The sequence below is a fragment of the Sapajus apella genome, unplaced genomic scaffold (genome assembly GCF_009761245.1).
Source record: "Sapajus apella isolate SASKATOON/1434 unplaced genomic scaffold, GSC_monkey_1.0 scaffold135, whole genome shotgun sequence".
Lineage (NCBI taxonomy): Eukaryota > Metazoa > Chordata > Mammalia > Primates > Cebidae > Sapajus > Sapajus apella.
The window spans coordinates 3,200,848-3,217,146 of NW_022437075.1; the positions used below are offsets into that span (position 1 = coordinate 3,200,848).

Here is a 16,299-nt window from a genome sequence, read left to right on the forward strand (position 1 = left end):
TGATGTAGCCACTAGCAATGAGACAGGGAACAAAATCACATCCCCGCCTGCCTGGAGCTTGGCCTAGGACACTGCCTGACACACACTTGATGCTCAATTAATAAGCAAAGGTGGAATGAGCAGAGAAGTTGCATTCCAGAGGGGACAGGTACAAACAAATGAACATAGCATATGAGACCGAGGGAATGCTTCCAATCAGCAGGGCAAAGGTTGGAGGGGGGGGTAAGGTGACCAACCATGGAGGAGTTGGCATTGGAGAGACTCATGGGAGGTGACGCTGTGAGCCTTTGAGGGCTTTTCTGGGTGTGGCAAGCTCCTGGTGGCCCCTGGTATCTGAGGCCTGTGGACGGAGAATAGGGAGATACAGAGAAGGCACCTCTGAATGCTGATCTTGGAGTATAGAACCCTGGGCTTGACTTCTGGTTGCCTGATGCTCTAGCATGGAACCTCAGTTTCCTTTTCTCTGTTAAATGGACATAATGATCCTCCCAGGAAGGGTATGCTATGGATTAAACATTACAACAGGCTGCTCGCGGTGACTCACACCTGTAATCCCAGCACTTCGGGAGGTGAAGTGGGAAGGATCACTTGAAATGAGGAGTTTGAGACTAGCCTGGCCAACATGGAGAAACCCCGTCACTACTAAAAATACAAAAATTAGCCAGGCATGATCGTGGTCACTTATAATCCCAGCTACTCGGGGGGGCTGAGGCAGGAGAATTGCTTGAACCTGGGAGGTGGAGGTTGCAGTGAGCAGAGATTGCGCCACTGCACTCCAGCCTGGTTGACAGAGCAGAGCAACACTCCATCTCAAAAAATAAATTATAACAACAACAACGGCAACACAGTTGATTCTTGTTATTCTCGAGAGTTCTGTTCTATAAAGCCGCCGCAAACTCTCGACTAGTGAACATTGTTAGTCACGGCTACTGGAGGAAATATAGTTAGGTTCCTTCAACCCTCTGGTCACATTTTTGTCAACCAGTCATTACATAACCTTGTTTGTACGTGTTTCTGTTTAAAGACGCCTTTCCCATATACTGTGTCATTGACACTGAACTCACGGCCAGCTGCACTACAAGTCATTCCTGAACAAAGCATGCCCATCACAGGGGTTTTCTCCATAAGGGACATCACAGCCTCCCGCATTCAGGAATGCTAAATGGCACTTCAGAAGCACTTGGCTTCCTGGTCATTTTTAAACAGCGAAATCGGCTGGGTGCGGTGGCTCACGCCGGTAATTCCAGCATCACAGCACCTTGGGAGGCCCAGGCAGGCAGATCACTTGAGGTCAGGAGATCAAGACTAGCCTGATCAACATAGTGAAATCCCGTCTCTACTAAAAATACAAAAAATTAGCTGGGCATGGTGGTGTGCGCCTGTAATCCCAGCTACTCTGGAGGCTGAGGCAGGAGAATCACTTGCACTTGGGAAGCGGATTTGCAGTGAGCCAAGATTGCGCCACTGCACTCCAGCCTGGACAAGAAGAGCGAAACTCCATCTCAAAATAAAAAATAAAAAAAAAATAAATAAATAAATAAAACACTTACAATGATAGGTACTATGCTTACTTCCATGGTGCAGGTGAGGACACTGAGGGAAGCTGAGAGAAGCCTACCAAGCAGCTGGGATTACAGGTGCCTGCCACCACGCCTGCCTAATTTTGTATTTTTAGTAGATATGAGGTTTCTTCATGTTGGTCAGGCTGCTCTTGAATTCCCGACCTCAGGTGATCTGCCCACCTCGGCCTCCCAGAGTGCTGGGATTACAGGCGTGAGCCACCGCATGCAGCCTTTATTGATTTATTTTTTGAGACAGAGTCTCACTCTGTTGCCCATGTTAGAGTGCAGTGGCATGATCTCGGCTCACTGCAACCTCCGCCTCCCGGGTTCAAGTAATTCTTCTGCCTCAGCCTCCCAAGTAGCTGAGAGTACAGGTGCGTGCCACCATGCCTGGCTAATTTTTATATTTTTAGTAGAGACAGGATTTCCCCATATTGGCCAGTCTGGTCTTGAACTCCTGACCTCGTGATCCGCCCACCTCAGCCTCCCAAAGTTCTAGGATTACAGGCATGAGCCACCATGACCGGCCCTGGGCTTTGAGCCACCAAGTGAAGAACGGCTGAGTTACGAATGTTTTTAGCTGGTCTCCAGAGCACCTTGGCTGTTCTCCCCATGGAGCGCTGAGCCCCACGAAGGCAGCTTGGAGCTGACCTCATTGCCCCTACTGTCCGTCATGTAGCCTGGTGGTTAAGAGACCAAGGACTGACCCCAGGCCTGCCGCTTATCAGCTGCGTGCCCACGGGCCCGTCACTTCCCCTCTGCGACTGCTGAGAGAATTATGTGAAACAGCATGCTTGGAACAGTGCCTGGCATAAAACACTGCTTCTGGCCAGGCGTGGTGGCTCATGCCTATAATCCCAGCACTTTGGGAGGCTGAGGCAGGCAGATCACTGGGGGGCTGCGACGTGAGCTGCGATGGTGCCACTGCACTCCAGCCTGGGCAACAGAACGAGACCCTGTCTCAAAACCGTAAAAACAAATAAAAATAATAATGAGCTGCTGGGCACGGTAGCTCACAGTTGTAATTCCAGCATTCTGGGAGGCCGAAGCGGTTGGATCACTTGAGGCCAGGAGCTCGAAACCAACCTGGTTAACATGGTGAAACCCAGTCTCTACTAAAAATACAAAAATTAGCTGGGTGTGGTGGTGGGCGCCTGTAATCCCAGCTACTTGGGAGGCTGAGGCAGGAGAATCGCTCGAACCCGGGAGGTTGCAGTGACCTGAGATTGTGCCACTGCACTCCAGCCTGGGTGACAGGGTGAGACAGTCTCAAAAAAAAAATTTTAATAAATAAAAAAATTAAAAATAATAAATAAATACATAAATAAATGCGGGAGGTGACCCCCAGTGAAGATGGAATGTACTGTCCTATGCTCCCAGCAGGTGGGATTGGTCTAGAAATGGCAGGACAGGTGAGGGCGCCTTACCACGAGCAGGGCGAAGAGGATGACTCCACAGCTCCACATGTCTGCCCGGCGCCCGTCATACTTCTCCCCCTGGAAGGGAAGGCCAGTTGTGACTCCATCGTCCTCACTGCCACCGCCACCCCTCTCCCTATCACGCGCCCCTCACTCACCTTAATCACTTCTGGACACGCATAATGGGGGGACCTGAGGGAGAGAGCTGATGTGAGCCTCCAGCCGGCTTCTACGCCCCTGCCCAGGGCCTCGGAAGCCCGGCCCCCACTCACCCGCAGCTGGTCTCCAGGAGGCTGTCCCCCACCTGCAGGGACGCCATGCCGAAGTCTGCAATGCGGATGTTGTTTTTCTCATCCAAAAGCAGGTTCTCGGGCTTTAGGTCTCTGTGGCTGAGACAGCCAGGTGGGGCTCAGGCCTCTTCCTTCCTCCCAGGAGGCCCAGGCCCCACTCACTGGCTCTCACAGTGGAACACTTCTGCATACTTTTTGGTTTTTCAGGGGGTGAGAGACCATTAATTATCATTCATTTATTTTGGTCTGTTTTTAAATTTTCTTTTTAATTTATTTTATTTTATTTTATTTTTGAGACAGTCTCGCTCTGTTGCTCGGGCTGGAGTGCAAACACCATCTCAGCTCACTGCAGCCTCCGCCTCCTGGATTCAAGTGATTCTCCTGCCTCAGTCTCCGGAGTAGCCACCACATCTGGCCTTATTTATTTTGAAATGGAGTCTCGCACTGTCGCCCAGGTTGGAGTGCAGTGGCATGATTTCAGCTCACTGCAACCTCCGCCTCCCAGGTTCAAGCGATTATCTTGCCTCAGCCTCCCAAGTAGCTGGGATTGCAGGCATGCGCCACCACACCTGGCTAATTTTTGTATTTTTAGTAGAGATGGGGTTTTTACCATGTTGGCCAGGCTGGTCTCAGACTCCTGACCTCGGGTGATCTGCCCTGCCTCAGCCTCCCAAAGTTCTGGGATTACATGCGTGAGCCACCGCTCCCAGCCTTTTTTATTTTTTAATTTTAGAAATGGGCATCACTTCTCTGCCTTTTGGCTAAGATCAAGTGTATTTTTAGAGGTGGGGTCCCACTCTGTTGCCCAGCCTGGAGTGCGGTGGCACGATTATAGCTCACTGCAGCCACGACCTCCCCAGCACAAGTGATCCTCTGGCCTCAGCCTCCTGAGAAGCTGCTACCACAGGTGTGCATCATAACGTCTGGCTTTGGAAACTTTATAACACACAATCACAGATGTGCCCAAAACTGGAGAGAAAGTATGAGGAAGCCTGACTTACCCACCTCCCAGCTTCATCCACTATCAACTTAGGTCCAGTCTTACCTCATTTACATCCCTTACGTACTCCCCCCCTGCCCACATTCATTTATAGGAGATCCCAGACGTCGTATTTGTTTATCCATAACTATTTGAATATGTACAAAGCAAGATATTTTGAGGTAAAGCTGATACGAAGCTGGTTCTTAAAATCCTTGGTCCCTCTCTTCGGACCTTCCCACCGCTGAACCAAACTCCTCAAGATTTAACGGTTGATGTCTGGGGCGAGAGGGAGTGTAGGATTCTGCGGTTTCCATTTGCCTGGCCATTAACTGGGTCATATTTGTTAAATATGTTGAACATCTCCCCCTAGAGGCCAGGGTTTTAATATCAGGGTTTTGACAGTCTTGTCAATAGGAAGGTGTCAAAATTTAAACAGGGCTAGGTGCTGTGGCTCAAGCCTGTCATCCAGCACCTCAGGAGGCAGAGGCGGGCGAATTACCTGCGGTCAGGAGTTTGAGACCAGCCTGGCCAACATGATGAAACCCCGTCTCTACTAAAAATACAACAATTAGCCAGGCATGGTGGTGGCTACCTGTAATCCCAGCTACTTGGGAGATTGAAACAGGAGAATCGCTTGAATCCAGGAGGTGAAGGTTGCAGTGAACCAAGATTGTGCCATTGCACTCCAGCCTGAGTGACAGCGAAACTCTGTCTCAAAAAATGTTTTTAAAAAACCCAAAACCTGAAAATTTAAATAGGCGGCCTTTTTATCATCAACCTTTACCCCAGGTCTGAGCCCCTTCACCCTGATCCTCACCCCATCTCCGAAACACATCTTAGTGGGAGAGATATGCAGATAAAGGAGGCTAAAAGATGAAAGCATTCATTTTGCACCTTATCAGTTATAAAAATGTTGCATATTTAGGTTTTTTTTGAGACGGAGTCTTGGTCGGTCACTCAGGCTGGAGTGCAGTGGCAGGATCTGGGCTCACTGTAACCTCCGCCTCCTGGGTTCAAACAATTCTACCGTCTCAGCCTCCCAAGTAGCTGGGACTGCAGGCGCGTGCCACTACACTCGGCTAATTTTTGTATTTTTAGTAGAGATGAGGTTTCACTGTGTTGGCCAGGCTGGACTTGAACTCCTAACCTCATTATCTACCCGCCTCGGCCTCCCAAAGTGCTGGGATTACAGGTGTGAGCCACTGAGTCCAGCCCAAAATAAGTAAGTTTTAGGAGTTATTCCTAGAGTTATCTTTTCTTCCTAGAATAAAAAAGTCTTACAAATCAATAATAAAAAGACTAAATCAAATTTAAAAAAATAACTGAATTAAAAATGGGCAAAAAGGCAGGGCGCAGTGGCTCACACCTGTAATCCTAACACTTTGGGAGGCTGAGGTGGGCAGATCACCTGAAGTTAGGAGTTCAAGACCAGCCTGGGCAACATGGTAAAACCCCGTCTCTACTAAAAATACAAAAATTAACCAGGCATGGTGGCACATGCCTGCAATCTCAGCTACTTGGGAGGCTGAGGCAGGAGAATCAATTGAACCTGGGAGGCAGAGGTTGCAGTGAGTTGAGATCATGCCATTGCACTCCAGCCGGGGCAACAGAGCAAGGCTCAAGGCTGTCTCGAAAAAAAAAAAAAGGGGGGGGGGGAGGGCAAAGAATCTGAATAAATATTTCTCCAAATCTATAAGTGACCAATAAACACATAAAAAGATGCCCAACATCAGAAATCCTTAGAGAAATGCAAAGCAAAACCCCAATCAGATGCTACTTCACATCCACCAAGATTGCTGTAATCAAAGAGAGATAATAACAGGTGTTGATGAGGGTGGGCAGAGATTAGAACCATCAAACTGTGAAGCACTTTGGAAAACAGGCTGGCAGTCCCTCAAAAGGCTAAATAGAGACTGCCACATGACCCAGCAATTCCACTCCTAGGTATGTGCCCAAGAGAACTGAAAACGTAGGTATGCATGAAAACTTGTACGTGAGTGTTCATATTTATGTTACTCATAATAACCAAGAAGAGAAAAGAACCAAACTGTCCATCAACAGATGAACGGATAAACAAATGTGGCTTATCCATGCAATGGAATATTATTCAGCCATGAAAAGGAATGAAAGTATTGGTAACTGCTATAATATACATGAAAATGGAAGACATTTTGCTAAGTTACAGAAGCCAGTCACAAGGGGCCATGTATCAGCCTGGCGTGGTGGCTCACACCTGTAATCCCAGCTGTTTGGGAGGCTGAGGTGGGCAGATCACCTGAGGTCAGGAGTTCAAGACCAGCCTGGCCAACATGGTGAGACCCTGTCTCTACTAAAAAAATACAATATTAGCCAGGTGCAGTGGTGTGCACCTGTTATCCCAGCTACTGGGGAGGCTGAGACAGGAGAATCAATTGAACCTGGGATGCGGAGGTTGCAGTGAGCCAAGATCATGCCATCGCACTCCTGCTGGGTGACAAGAGCAGAACTCTGCCTCAAAAACAAAACAAAACAAGACGAAAAGGGCCATGCATGGTATGATTCCATTTATATGAAGTGTCTGGAATAGGTAAATCCATACAGACAGAAAGTAGGTTGCCAAGGCCTGGAGGCAGGAGGAAAATGGTGAGTGACTGCTTACTTAATGCGTGTAGGGTGATGAAAATGTTCTAAAATGTTCTAAAATTCTAAAAGTCCATAGTAGCAGATGTATACCATTGCAAATATATCACAAACCACTTTAAAAGGAGGAATTTTATGTTATGTGAGTTATGTCTCAATGGGATAAAAGATTTAAGGGCTGACCACATGGCTTTTGCTCAGACTTCCACATGCCCCCAAGGCCATGTCCCCTGGGCAGCCCCCAGTCCCGCCTCGCCCTCAAGCTGCCAGCTCACCAGATGGAGTAGCTGTGGCAGAAGTCCAGCGCAGACACAATCTGGCGGAAGAACTTCCGGGCCTCCTTGGGAGTCAGTCTCCCCTTCTTTACCAGGTAGTCGAATAGCTCACCCCCTGAGACGTGCTCCAGAACCAGGTACCTGAAGGATATAGAGGGGGCAGAGGGCTGGAAGGGGCATGTGGATGACCAGAGGGCCTGGCCTCCCACTTCCATTGGCCCCTGGAGGCAGAGAACTCCAATTCCCATTATCCTTGGGAGGAAGAGACCAAATTCCCATGGGTCCCTGGGAGAAAGAGACTCCAATTCCCATCACTCCCTGGGAGGAAGTGACTCTAGTTTCCCCCAGCCTCTAGGAAACCAAACTCAAGTCCCATTAGCCCTGGGCAGCAGAGCCTCCCATGCCAACTTTGGAGGGGAATCAACACTCTGACTCCTAATGGTTTCAGGAGATAAGGCAACTCTATTAGCACCTGAAGGACAAAGACCCCAATTCTTATAGGAGCCTGGGAAGTAAAGATACCCCTACTCCTATTAGCCCCTAGGAAGCCAAGCCTCTGTTTCCCTCTGGGATGAAGAACCTAAAATTTGAATTAATTTCAGGCATTAATGATTGCAAGGTGCAACAGTCCAAGCTACCTTCTGTGACGCAACAGATGACAACTCCCATCAGCGCCTAGAAGTTAAAAACCCCCACTTCTCATAAGCCTCTGGGACACAGGGGATCCCAGTTTCCGTCAACCATTTGGTGTTTTTTTGTTGTTATTGTTTGGGTTTTTGTTTGTTTCATTTTTTTTTTGCGACAGAGTTGCTGTTATGCTGAAATGCAGTGGCATGATCTCAGCTCACTGCAGCCTCTGCCTCCCAGGTTCAAGCAATTCTCCCACCTCAGCCTCCCAAGAATCTGAGACTACAGGTGTATGCCACCACACTCAGTTAATTTTTGTATTTTTAGTAGAGACAGGGTTTTGCCATGTTGGCCAGGCTGGTCTCGAACTCCCGACTTTAAGTGATCCACCCGCCTTGGCCTCCCAAAGTGCTGGGATTACAGGCGTGAGCCACCGCGCCTGGCCTCCATCAACCATTTGGATTCTAGACTCCAAATCCCATGAGGCTCTGGGAGGTTAATGCTAATTCCCATCAGCTTCTGGGAAACAAAAGCTCAATTTCCTTTTTTTTTGAGATAGGGTCTCACTTCGTGCTTGAGTACAGCAGCACAAAAACAGCCCACTCCAGCCTCAACCTACCAGGATCAGGCAATCCTCCCACCCTAGCCCCCCAGGTAGCAGGGGCTACAGGTGCACACCACCATGCCTGGCTAATTTTTGTATTTTTGTAGAGACGGGGTTTTGGCATGTTGCCCAGGCTGGTCTGGAACTCTTCAAGCAATCCGCCCACCTTGGCCTCCCAAAGTGCTGGATTACAGATGTGAGCCACTGTGCCTGGCCCCAAGAGCTCAATTTCTATGAGCTCTTAGATGGCTGAGATTCCTGCCCAAAGCATAAACTCCCATGGCCCTGCCTCCCTATGTCAAGGGTGGAGTGGGGGCGACAGTGCCCTGGTTTGGACAATATTCCCTCCTACCACCACACGAGGGGAAAAAACCTGAAAGCAAGTCTCGAGCACCAGGGAAGGCAGCTTCCTGCGTGTGAAACCTGCCTCCGCATGGATGGACCTGACGTCAGTTCATCCTGGGCACTGGGTGTGGGGGTAGGGGGGGCTCTCCCCTCTCCCGCCACCCAGCCCAGCTGTCCTTTGGGTCACCAGAGTTTGGACAAAGAGGCCCATTCTCTGGAGCTTGGACAGCTGGGCCCCCACCCCCATCCTTCCTGGTGGGTGACTGACTTTGAGAAACTGACTCAGAACTCCTAAGGCGGCCCATTGTTGGGGTGTCCAGCCATAGGACCCTAAGTTATGCCGAGGAGGAGGGGGACTCTCCAGTGCTCCAGAGGGGGAGTTTGGGAAGATCCTTTGGGCTTTGCTAGGCCCCTTGCCTTACAAACAGGGGCATCTGTCCATGTTAAATTGGGTCTGGTCTCGGGCACCCTGCTTATCTAGCAGAGGGTATTCCCTGCAGTACAGCAGGGTGAGGAGCTGGAGCTCAGCCGCTCTGTCTTTAGCCTCGGACCCAACACAGTGTGGGAACAGCGGGGTTCCCAGTGTGTCGGGGACTCCCCTGTGCAACAGGCAAGGGACTGGGCCTCCAGTGGTCCAGCCTGGAGAGCTCCAGGTTCCCCAGGCCCCCCTGGGCCCTGTTTCTGGAGAAGTCCCACCCTCTAACTTAGGGAGGGAGGATGGGGCAGGGCTGGGTGTCTATAAATACCTACAAATATTTCTTGTTCTCGTAGACGTCGTGGAGCTTGAGGACATGCGGGTGTTCGATGAGCTTCAGGATGGCAATCTCCCGCTCCACCTGAGGGCCAAGAGGGGCAGGGACACGGGAACAGAGGTCAGCACGGCCCCCTCCGTGCCCTCAGCACAGAGGCCTCCCCCGCAGACACACGGAATCACAAACACTGAGGGGCAAGGGGCGCGGCAGGCACACACACCTTCATCAGCACCGACTCCGACAGCTTCTCCCGGTTCACAATCTTGATGGCGACCTTCTGACCCGTGATGCAGTGCACCCCAAGTTTAACCAGCCCTGGGGGAGCAGAAATTGCAGGGTGTTCTGCCAGGTCCCCTTCCCCCTCAGCGCCTGTGTCCCCTCTTGGCCACCCTGCTCACTTCTTCCCCGGCTGGCTGTTTTAACAGTGGCCCAAATGCATCAGACCTGAACTCCTGGGGCTGACAGCCCACACTCCCACAAAGCCACCCCTTCCCCCTTCCTCCTTCCCTGATGCCACTTCCCTTCTTCCTTACTGCCCATCACCCATGCGCCCCTCTCCTCCACTGGCCACCACCTGGCCCTCACCTTCCCAGTCCTAGGGAGCCTGCCTGCCACGCATTCCTTCCTCACCGTGTCTCCCCGTCTGTGTCCTCCAAGCCCCTCTCTCTCTCTTTCTCTGTCTCTCTCCCCATCACTTCCTTGTATTCTCTGCCTTTCAGTGTTTTGGAGACCCTATGACTCCCAATGACTATAATCTCACATTTGCCCCTCCACCTCCTCCCAACTCTGCAGCCCCAACTGCCTTCCTGGGTCTTCTCTTCATGGCAGCCATAACAGACAGCACGCAGACCCCAAGGGTATATCCAGTCTCCCAGCCCACACCTCTCCCCAGGACTCTCGACTCCAGGACCTGAGCCCCCAAAGCCACAGACCTAGCCCTGGCTAGCCCCTAAAGCTACAGGCCCAGGTGTCCAGAACCCCAGCCCCTCCTCCCTCAGACCCAGCAGTCCAGAACCCAGCCCTCCTCCTTCAGACCCAGCAGTCCAGACCCCAGCCCCTCCACCCTCAGACCCAGCCTTCCAGACCCCCAGCCCCTCCTCCCTCCGATCCAGTCTTCCAGACCCCCAGCCCCTCCTCCCTCAGACCCAGCAGTCCAGACCCCCAGCCCCTCTTCCCTCAGACCCAGCAGTCCAGACCCCCAGCCCCTCCTCCCTCAGACCCAGCAGTCCAGACCCCTAGCCCCTCCTCCCTCAGACCCAGCGGTCCAGACCCCCGGCTCCTCCTCCCTCAGACCCAGCAGTTCAGACCCCAGCCCTTCCTCCCTCAGACCCAGCAGTTTAGACCCCTAGCCCTCCTCCCTCAGACTAGGAGTCCAGACCCCTAGCACCTCCTCCTCCAGACCTAAGAGTCCAGGCCCCTAGCCCCTCCTCCCCCAGACCCAGTAGCCCAGGCCCCAGCCCCTCCTCCCCCAGACCCAGAAGCCCAGGCCCCAGCCCCTCCTCCCTCAGACCCAGTCTAGGTCTGACCCCTTCCTCTCTTGTAACTCAGGAATTCAGGTCAGCAACACCTTCACACTCTTACCACCAGGATCTGGGGCTCTGGCCCTCTCCTTTTCCCTAAGGTCTCATCTCCTAGTCATGACCAGGTCCCCACTCCTGTGGACTCTGGCCCTGAGCTTCATAGAGACCCTGGGTGTTTAGCTCCCATGTCACCTCCACCCACCATCCATCCGGCAGGAAGGCGGCCGCGGCCGGTGGCCAGCGTTCAGCAACAGCAGAGGATGAACGCCCTTTCCACAGCCGCTCCGGGAGGCTCGCCTGCTGCAGCCCACCTTCCCACCCTCCCTCCTATTTCCCACTCTGAGCCAGCACACCAAAGAGGGGGAGAGCATACTAGGCCCCACAGCCCCATCACCCCAACTCGATGCCTGGAGAGCAGGAGGCCAGAGGACGGTGGAGAGGGAAGACGCTTCCCAGGACAGAGGCACTCCACCCCAGTCTGCAGCTGTACTGCAGCAAGAGCCTCAGCTCCCAGCCGGCCCCTTCCGCAGGCCGCCTTCTTCCCCTCCGCGGCCCTGGAGCCCCTCCAGCCTCTGGGGCCCCAAACTCCCTGTCCCAACACTCGGGGTTCCGACCACCCTCATCCTCAGACCCAAGAGTTCAGGCCCCCAGCCCCTCCTCCTTCAGACCCAGGAGTCCAGACCCCAGCCCCTCCTCCCTCAGACCCAGGGGTCCAGGCCCCCAGCCCCTCCTCCCTCAGACCCAGGAGTCCAGACCCCAGTCCCTCCTCCCTCAGACCCAGGAGTCCAGGCCCCCAGCCCCTCCTCCCTCAGACCCAGGAGTCCAGACCCCAGCCCCTCCTCCTACAGACCCAGGAATCCAGGACCCCAGCCCCTCCTCCCTAAGACCCAGGAGTCCAGGACCCCAGCCCCTCCTCCCTCAGACTCAGGAGTTCAGGCACAGCCCCTCCTTCCTCAGACCCAGGAGTCTAGACCCCCAGGCCCCCCTCTCTGAGACCCAGGAGTTCAGGTCCCCAGCTCCTCCTCCCTCAGACCCAGGAGTCCAGGTCCCCAGCTCCTCTCCTCCAGGACCTCAGAGTCTGTGCCCCCACCCCCTCCACCCTGGGTCTCAGGGGTCTGAATTCCAAGTCCCTTCTCTATGAAGGGCCCAGGGGTCTGGGCAGCCAGCCCCTGCCCTTTGAATACCCTGAATCCCTACTCTGCCCCCACCTCCACCCTGCTCCCACCCCAGGTGTCCCCTTCTGCTAGGCTCACCTGTCTGTCCTTTGCCCAGTGTCTTCTCCAGCCGATAGGGGCCCACATATTGGGCATGCTGGGGTGGGTGGGGGTGGGGGTGGGGGAGGTGGTAGGCAGGAGAGCCCCCGCCTCCCTCCTTGGCCCCGGACGACATGGTGCCCTTGGTCCCAGCCCGACCGGTCCCCCGGCCGCCCCCCCTGCGGCCGGTCGCCCCGTCTCTCCGGTGGGGGCCGGCGACCGCTCCGTCCCGGCCCCCCCGGCTGCCCCCCACCTCTCCGGGGGTCCCCAGGGGGCTGGGCTGGCCCCCCCCAGTCGGCGGGCCGCGGAGCTGGGGGAGGGGGGGCTGGCCCGGGGGGTCAGGCCCCGGGAGTCAGCATGGCCCGGGGGGGCTGCGGGGCCCCCCCTCCCCAGCCCTTTTCTGGCCGGCCCCCCGCTTCCTGCGCCTCCCCCCACCGGGGGGGTCTGAGGTGCGGGCCGGCGGATGCTGCAGGCCGAGGTCCCCCCCGCCCCCCCCCACGCGCCCTCTCTCCTCCGCCTCCTCCTCCTCTCCGCCTCCCCCCGCCACCTCGTCCTTTCTCTCCGGCACGCTGACATCACCATCCGGGGACTCCGGGCCCTTCCCCAAAGTTAACCCTTTCGGAGGGGGGAGGGGGAGCGCCGGGGGGGGGGAGGGGGCGGGCCTCCAGTTGGAGGGATGGAGATGAGGTGGGAGGATGCAGGAGAGAGGATGGAGGGAAGGATGGGGAGAGAGAGAGGACCCAACAGATGGGGTAGAGATGGAGATACACAAAGAGAGATGCTGGCTGACACAGAGACCGGAGATTGGCAGACACCGACAGAGACAGGCTGAGGCAGAGAGGGAGGGCAGAGACGGGCAGGCACAGAAGAGAAGGAAGGAATGGCAAGCCGGGCAGACAGACAGGGAGAGGGAGAGGGAGCTGCTGGAAGCCAACAGAGGGATGGAGAGTCAGAGACTCCGAGAGACAGAGAGAGGAAGGCCTGCCAGAGAGGTGGGGGAGAGGCACGGGGCGGGGGGGCGGGGGGGCCCGCAGGGGGACCGGGGGTACACACAGGTGGAGGGGCACGTGCTGGGGAGAGGTGGGGATAAATTGAGGTAGACAGAGACAGAGAAGGGAAAGAATTCTTGGAGTTGCTGGCCCAAAACTCATCTCTGTTTCCCTAGCCTTCTAAGCTCACCCACCCAGGTCTTTGTGGGCAAAGTCTGTGTCCCTGCCGATGTCAAGGCTCCATATCTACCCACAGTCCAGACTGATTTAGGATTCACTTTACTTCTACAGAGAAGATTCCAGAACCCCCTGAACTCCGTGTATGTTTTTAGACCCCCACGTATTCTCTGTCCTCATCACAGGGTCCTTTACATCTTCACGTGGGCCCTGGTGTACCCCATACATCCCCACTGCAGCTCATCCCCCAGCGTGTGCTTTTCCTGTGAGTAACCCAGCTGCCCCCATTAGCTTTCCCCATAAGCCATAGATCCCTCTATGACATGTACCCGAAAGTGTTAGATACCCCTTTAATTCTCAAGTCCCCTATAAAGAGCACCCAGGGCTGGGCAAGGTGGCTCATGCCTGTAATCCCAACATTTTGGGAGACCAAGGTGGGAAGATTGCTTAAGATCAGCCTGGACAACATAGCGAGACCCGATCCCTACAATAATATTTTTAAAAATTAGCCAGGCATGGTGGCATGTGCCTGTAGTCCCAACCACTGGGGAGGCTGAGGCTTGGACCAATGAGTTCAAGGTTGCAGTGAGCTATGTTTGTACCACTGCACTCCAACCTGAGCAACAGAGCAACAGAGTGAGGTCCTGTCTCTAACAAAAATAAAACAAAATGCACCCAGGAGCCCTTTGGCTCCTGTGAGATTTCCAAATCCCCTATTCAACACCTTAAGTACACAAATCTTTAATGAGTGCCAAATCTCAGCCAGGCACTGTACCTATCAGTAAGAACATGGCAGTGACCTAAATCAGCAAAAAGCCCTGTCCTGTGGAGCTTCCATGCTGGTGGATGAAACAGATGATCAACAAGGTCGATGGGCAAAATGTATGGTGTGTTAGCTAATCTGAGGAGGTGACTACAGCAGGGAAGGAGATTAAGAGGGGCCTGTTGAGCAGGGTGCAATTTGTTGGCCAGGAAGCAAAATAAGAGTTTGAGCCATGAAGGGCAAGGGGCATTCCAGGCAGGGGAAACAGCAGGTGCAAAGGTCCTGTGGCAGGAGTGTGTCTGGTGTGTTGTGGAAGCATTGAAGGGGCCAGTTCGGCTGGAGAGGAGCAAGCGAGGGAGACCAAGAAGAAAGGAGACCAGGAAGCGGATCATATGGACCCATAGAGGTAGAGTGGCCATATGTCCTGGTTGATGCCCAGTCCTCTGTAACTTTCTTTTTTTTTTTTAAAGACAGAGTCTTGCTCTGTCTCCCAGGCTGGAGTGCAGTGGCACGATCTCAGCTCACTGCAACCTCTGCCTCCTGGATTCAATTGATTTTCCTGCTTCAGCCTCCTGAGTAGCTGGGATTACAGGCATGCACCACCACACCTGGTGAAATTTTTGTGTGTTTATTTATTTATTTATTATTTATTTATTGAGATGGAGTCTTGCTCTGTCTCTGGAGTGCAGTGGCACGATCTCAGCTTACTGCAACCTTCACCTCCCAGGTTCAAGCAGTTCTCCCTTCTGAGCCTACAAGTAGCTAGGATTACAGACATATGCCACCACGCCCAGCTAATTTTTTGTATTTTTAGTGCAGATGGGGTTTTACCATGTTGGCCAGGCTGGTCTTGAACTTCTGACCTCATGATCCGCCCACCTCAGCCTCCCAAAGCGCTGGGATTACAGGCGTAGGCCACTGTGCTAGGCCTTTTTTTTTTACATATTTAGTAGAGACAGGGTTTCCCCATGTTGGCCAGGCTGGTCTCAAACTCCTGACCTCGTGATCCACCCTCCTTGGCCTCCCAGTTACGGGTGTGAACCACTGCACCCGGCCAGTTCTGTAACTATTAATGGATCCCTTTGTGCTCTCAAATATCTTGCTATAGATGAAAAATTATATGATCACTCTCTGTCTTTTTTTTTTTTTGACAGGGTCTTCCCTCTGTTGCCCAGGCTGGAGTGCCATGGGGCAATCATAGCTTCCTGCAGCCTTGACCTTCTTGGCTCAAGTGATCCTCCTGCAGCGTCCCACGCAGCTGTGACTATAGGAAGATGCCATCACGCATGGCTAATTCTTGTATTTTTTTGTAGGGATGGGGTCTCGTTATGTTGCCCAGGGGGTCTGGAACTCTTGGTTTCAAGTGATCCTCCCATCTTGGCTTCCCGAAGTGTGAGATTATAGGCCTAAGACACTGCATCCGGGCGTGTATTCGGACGTCCGCATCCGAATTCCCAGGATCTGTGCACAGGTTATCTTGCGTGGCTGAAGGGACTTCGTCCATTTGACTGAGATAGGGAGGTGATCCTGGCTATTTGGGTGAACTCAATGGCATCACAAGAGTACTTGTGAGAGGGATGCAGGAGCAGTCAGTGACAGAGTCGGAAGACGAAGTAGAGCTCAAGGTGATGGGGCCACCTGTCAAAGAACGAGTGTGGCCTCTAGAAGCTGGAAAAGGCAAGAAAAACACTCTCCCCTGAGCGTCCAGAAGGCATGCAATCCTGCTGACAGCTCGGTTTCAGCCCCATGAAACCCATTGTGGGTTTCTGCCTTCCATAACTGCAAGATAATACATGTGTGCTCTTTGAAGCCACCACATTTTTAGTAATTTGTTAACAGCAGTAATAGGAAACTAATATAATAGGACATCCACAGGCCCAGACGCACCTAACAACACAGTGCTAGAAACACCACACACACATATACACACACACACACACACACAGGCGCGCACACACACGTACACGCGGACACCCACAGCCTATCTGTTTGGTCTTCCCGTTTCTGCCCAAAATATCCCTCTGCACAACCACTCCCAGCAGGTGGTTGATAACATTTGTGACTGTGGGCCCATTTTGCGTTGAGCACAATCTTTTCCTGGAGGAAAACGCCTCCTGTCCAGG

At 53.4% G+C, this 16,299-nt stretch overlaps 1 protein-coding gene across 4 annotated transcripts in view; it reads right to left on the reverse strand.

Annotated features, from left to right (window-relative positions):
- The window catches only part of BRSK1 (BR serine/threonine kinase 1), a 25,225-nt gene extending 12,394 nt beyond the window's left edge, over positions 1 to 12,831 (reverse strand). The window contains exons 1-7 of one of the 4 annotated variants that reach the window (XM_032263099.1): positions 12,248 to 12,831; positions 9,695 to 9,789; positions 9,473 to 9,558; positions 7,147 to 7,287; positions 3,253 to 3,369; positions 3,139 to 3,172; positions 2,990 to 3,058 (exon numbers count right to left, since the gene is read on the reverse strand). In XM_032263099.1, the coding sequence (XP_032118990.1) occupies positions 2,990 to 3,058; positions 3,139 to 3,172; positions 3,253 to 3,369; positions 7,147 to 7,287; positions 9,473 to 9,558; positions 9,695 to 9,789; positions 12,248 to 12,383 (678 nt within the window). In that variant the 5' untranslated portion in view covers positions 12,384 to 12,831. Of the gene's footprint in view, positions 1 to 2,989; positions 3,059 to 3,138; positions 3,173 to 3,252; positions 3,370 to 7,146; positions 7,288 to 9,468; positions 9,559 to 9,694; positions 9,790 to 11,196; positions 11,463 to 12,247 lie in introns of those variants that run through there. The other 3 variants (XM_032263098.1, XM_032263100.1, XM_032263101.1) reach the window with 3 other exon arrangements.
- Between the last annotated feature and the right edge of the window lie 3,468 nt (positions 12,832 to 16,299).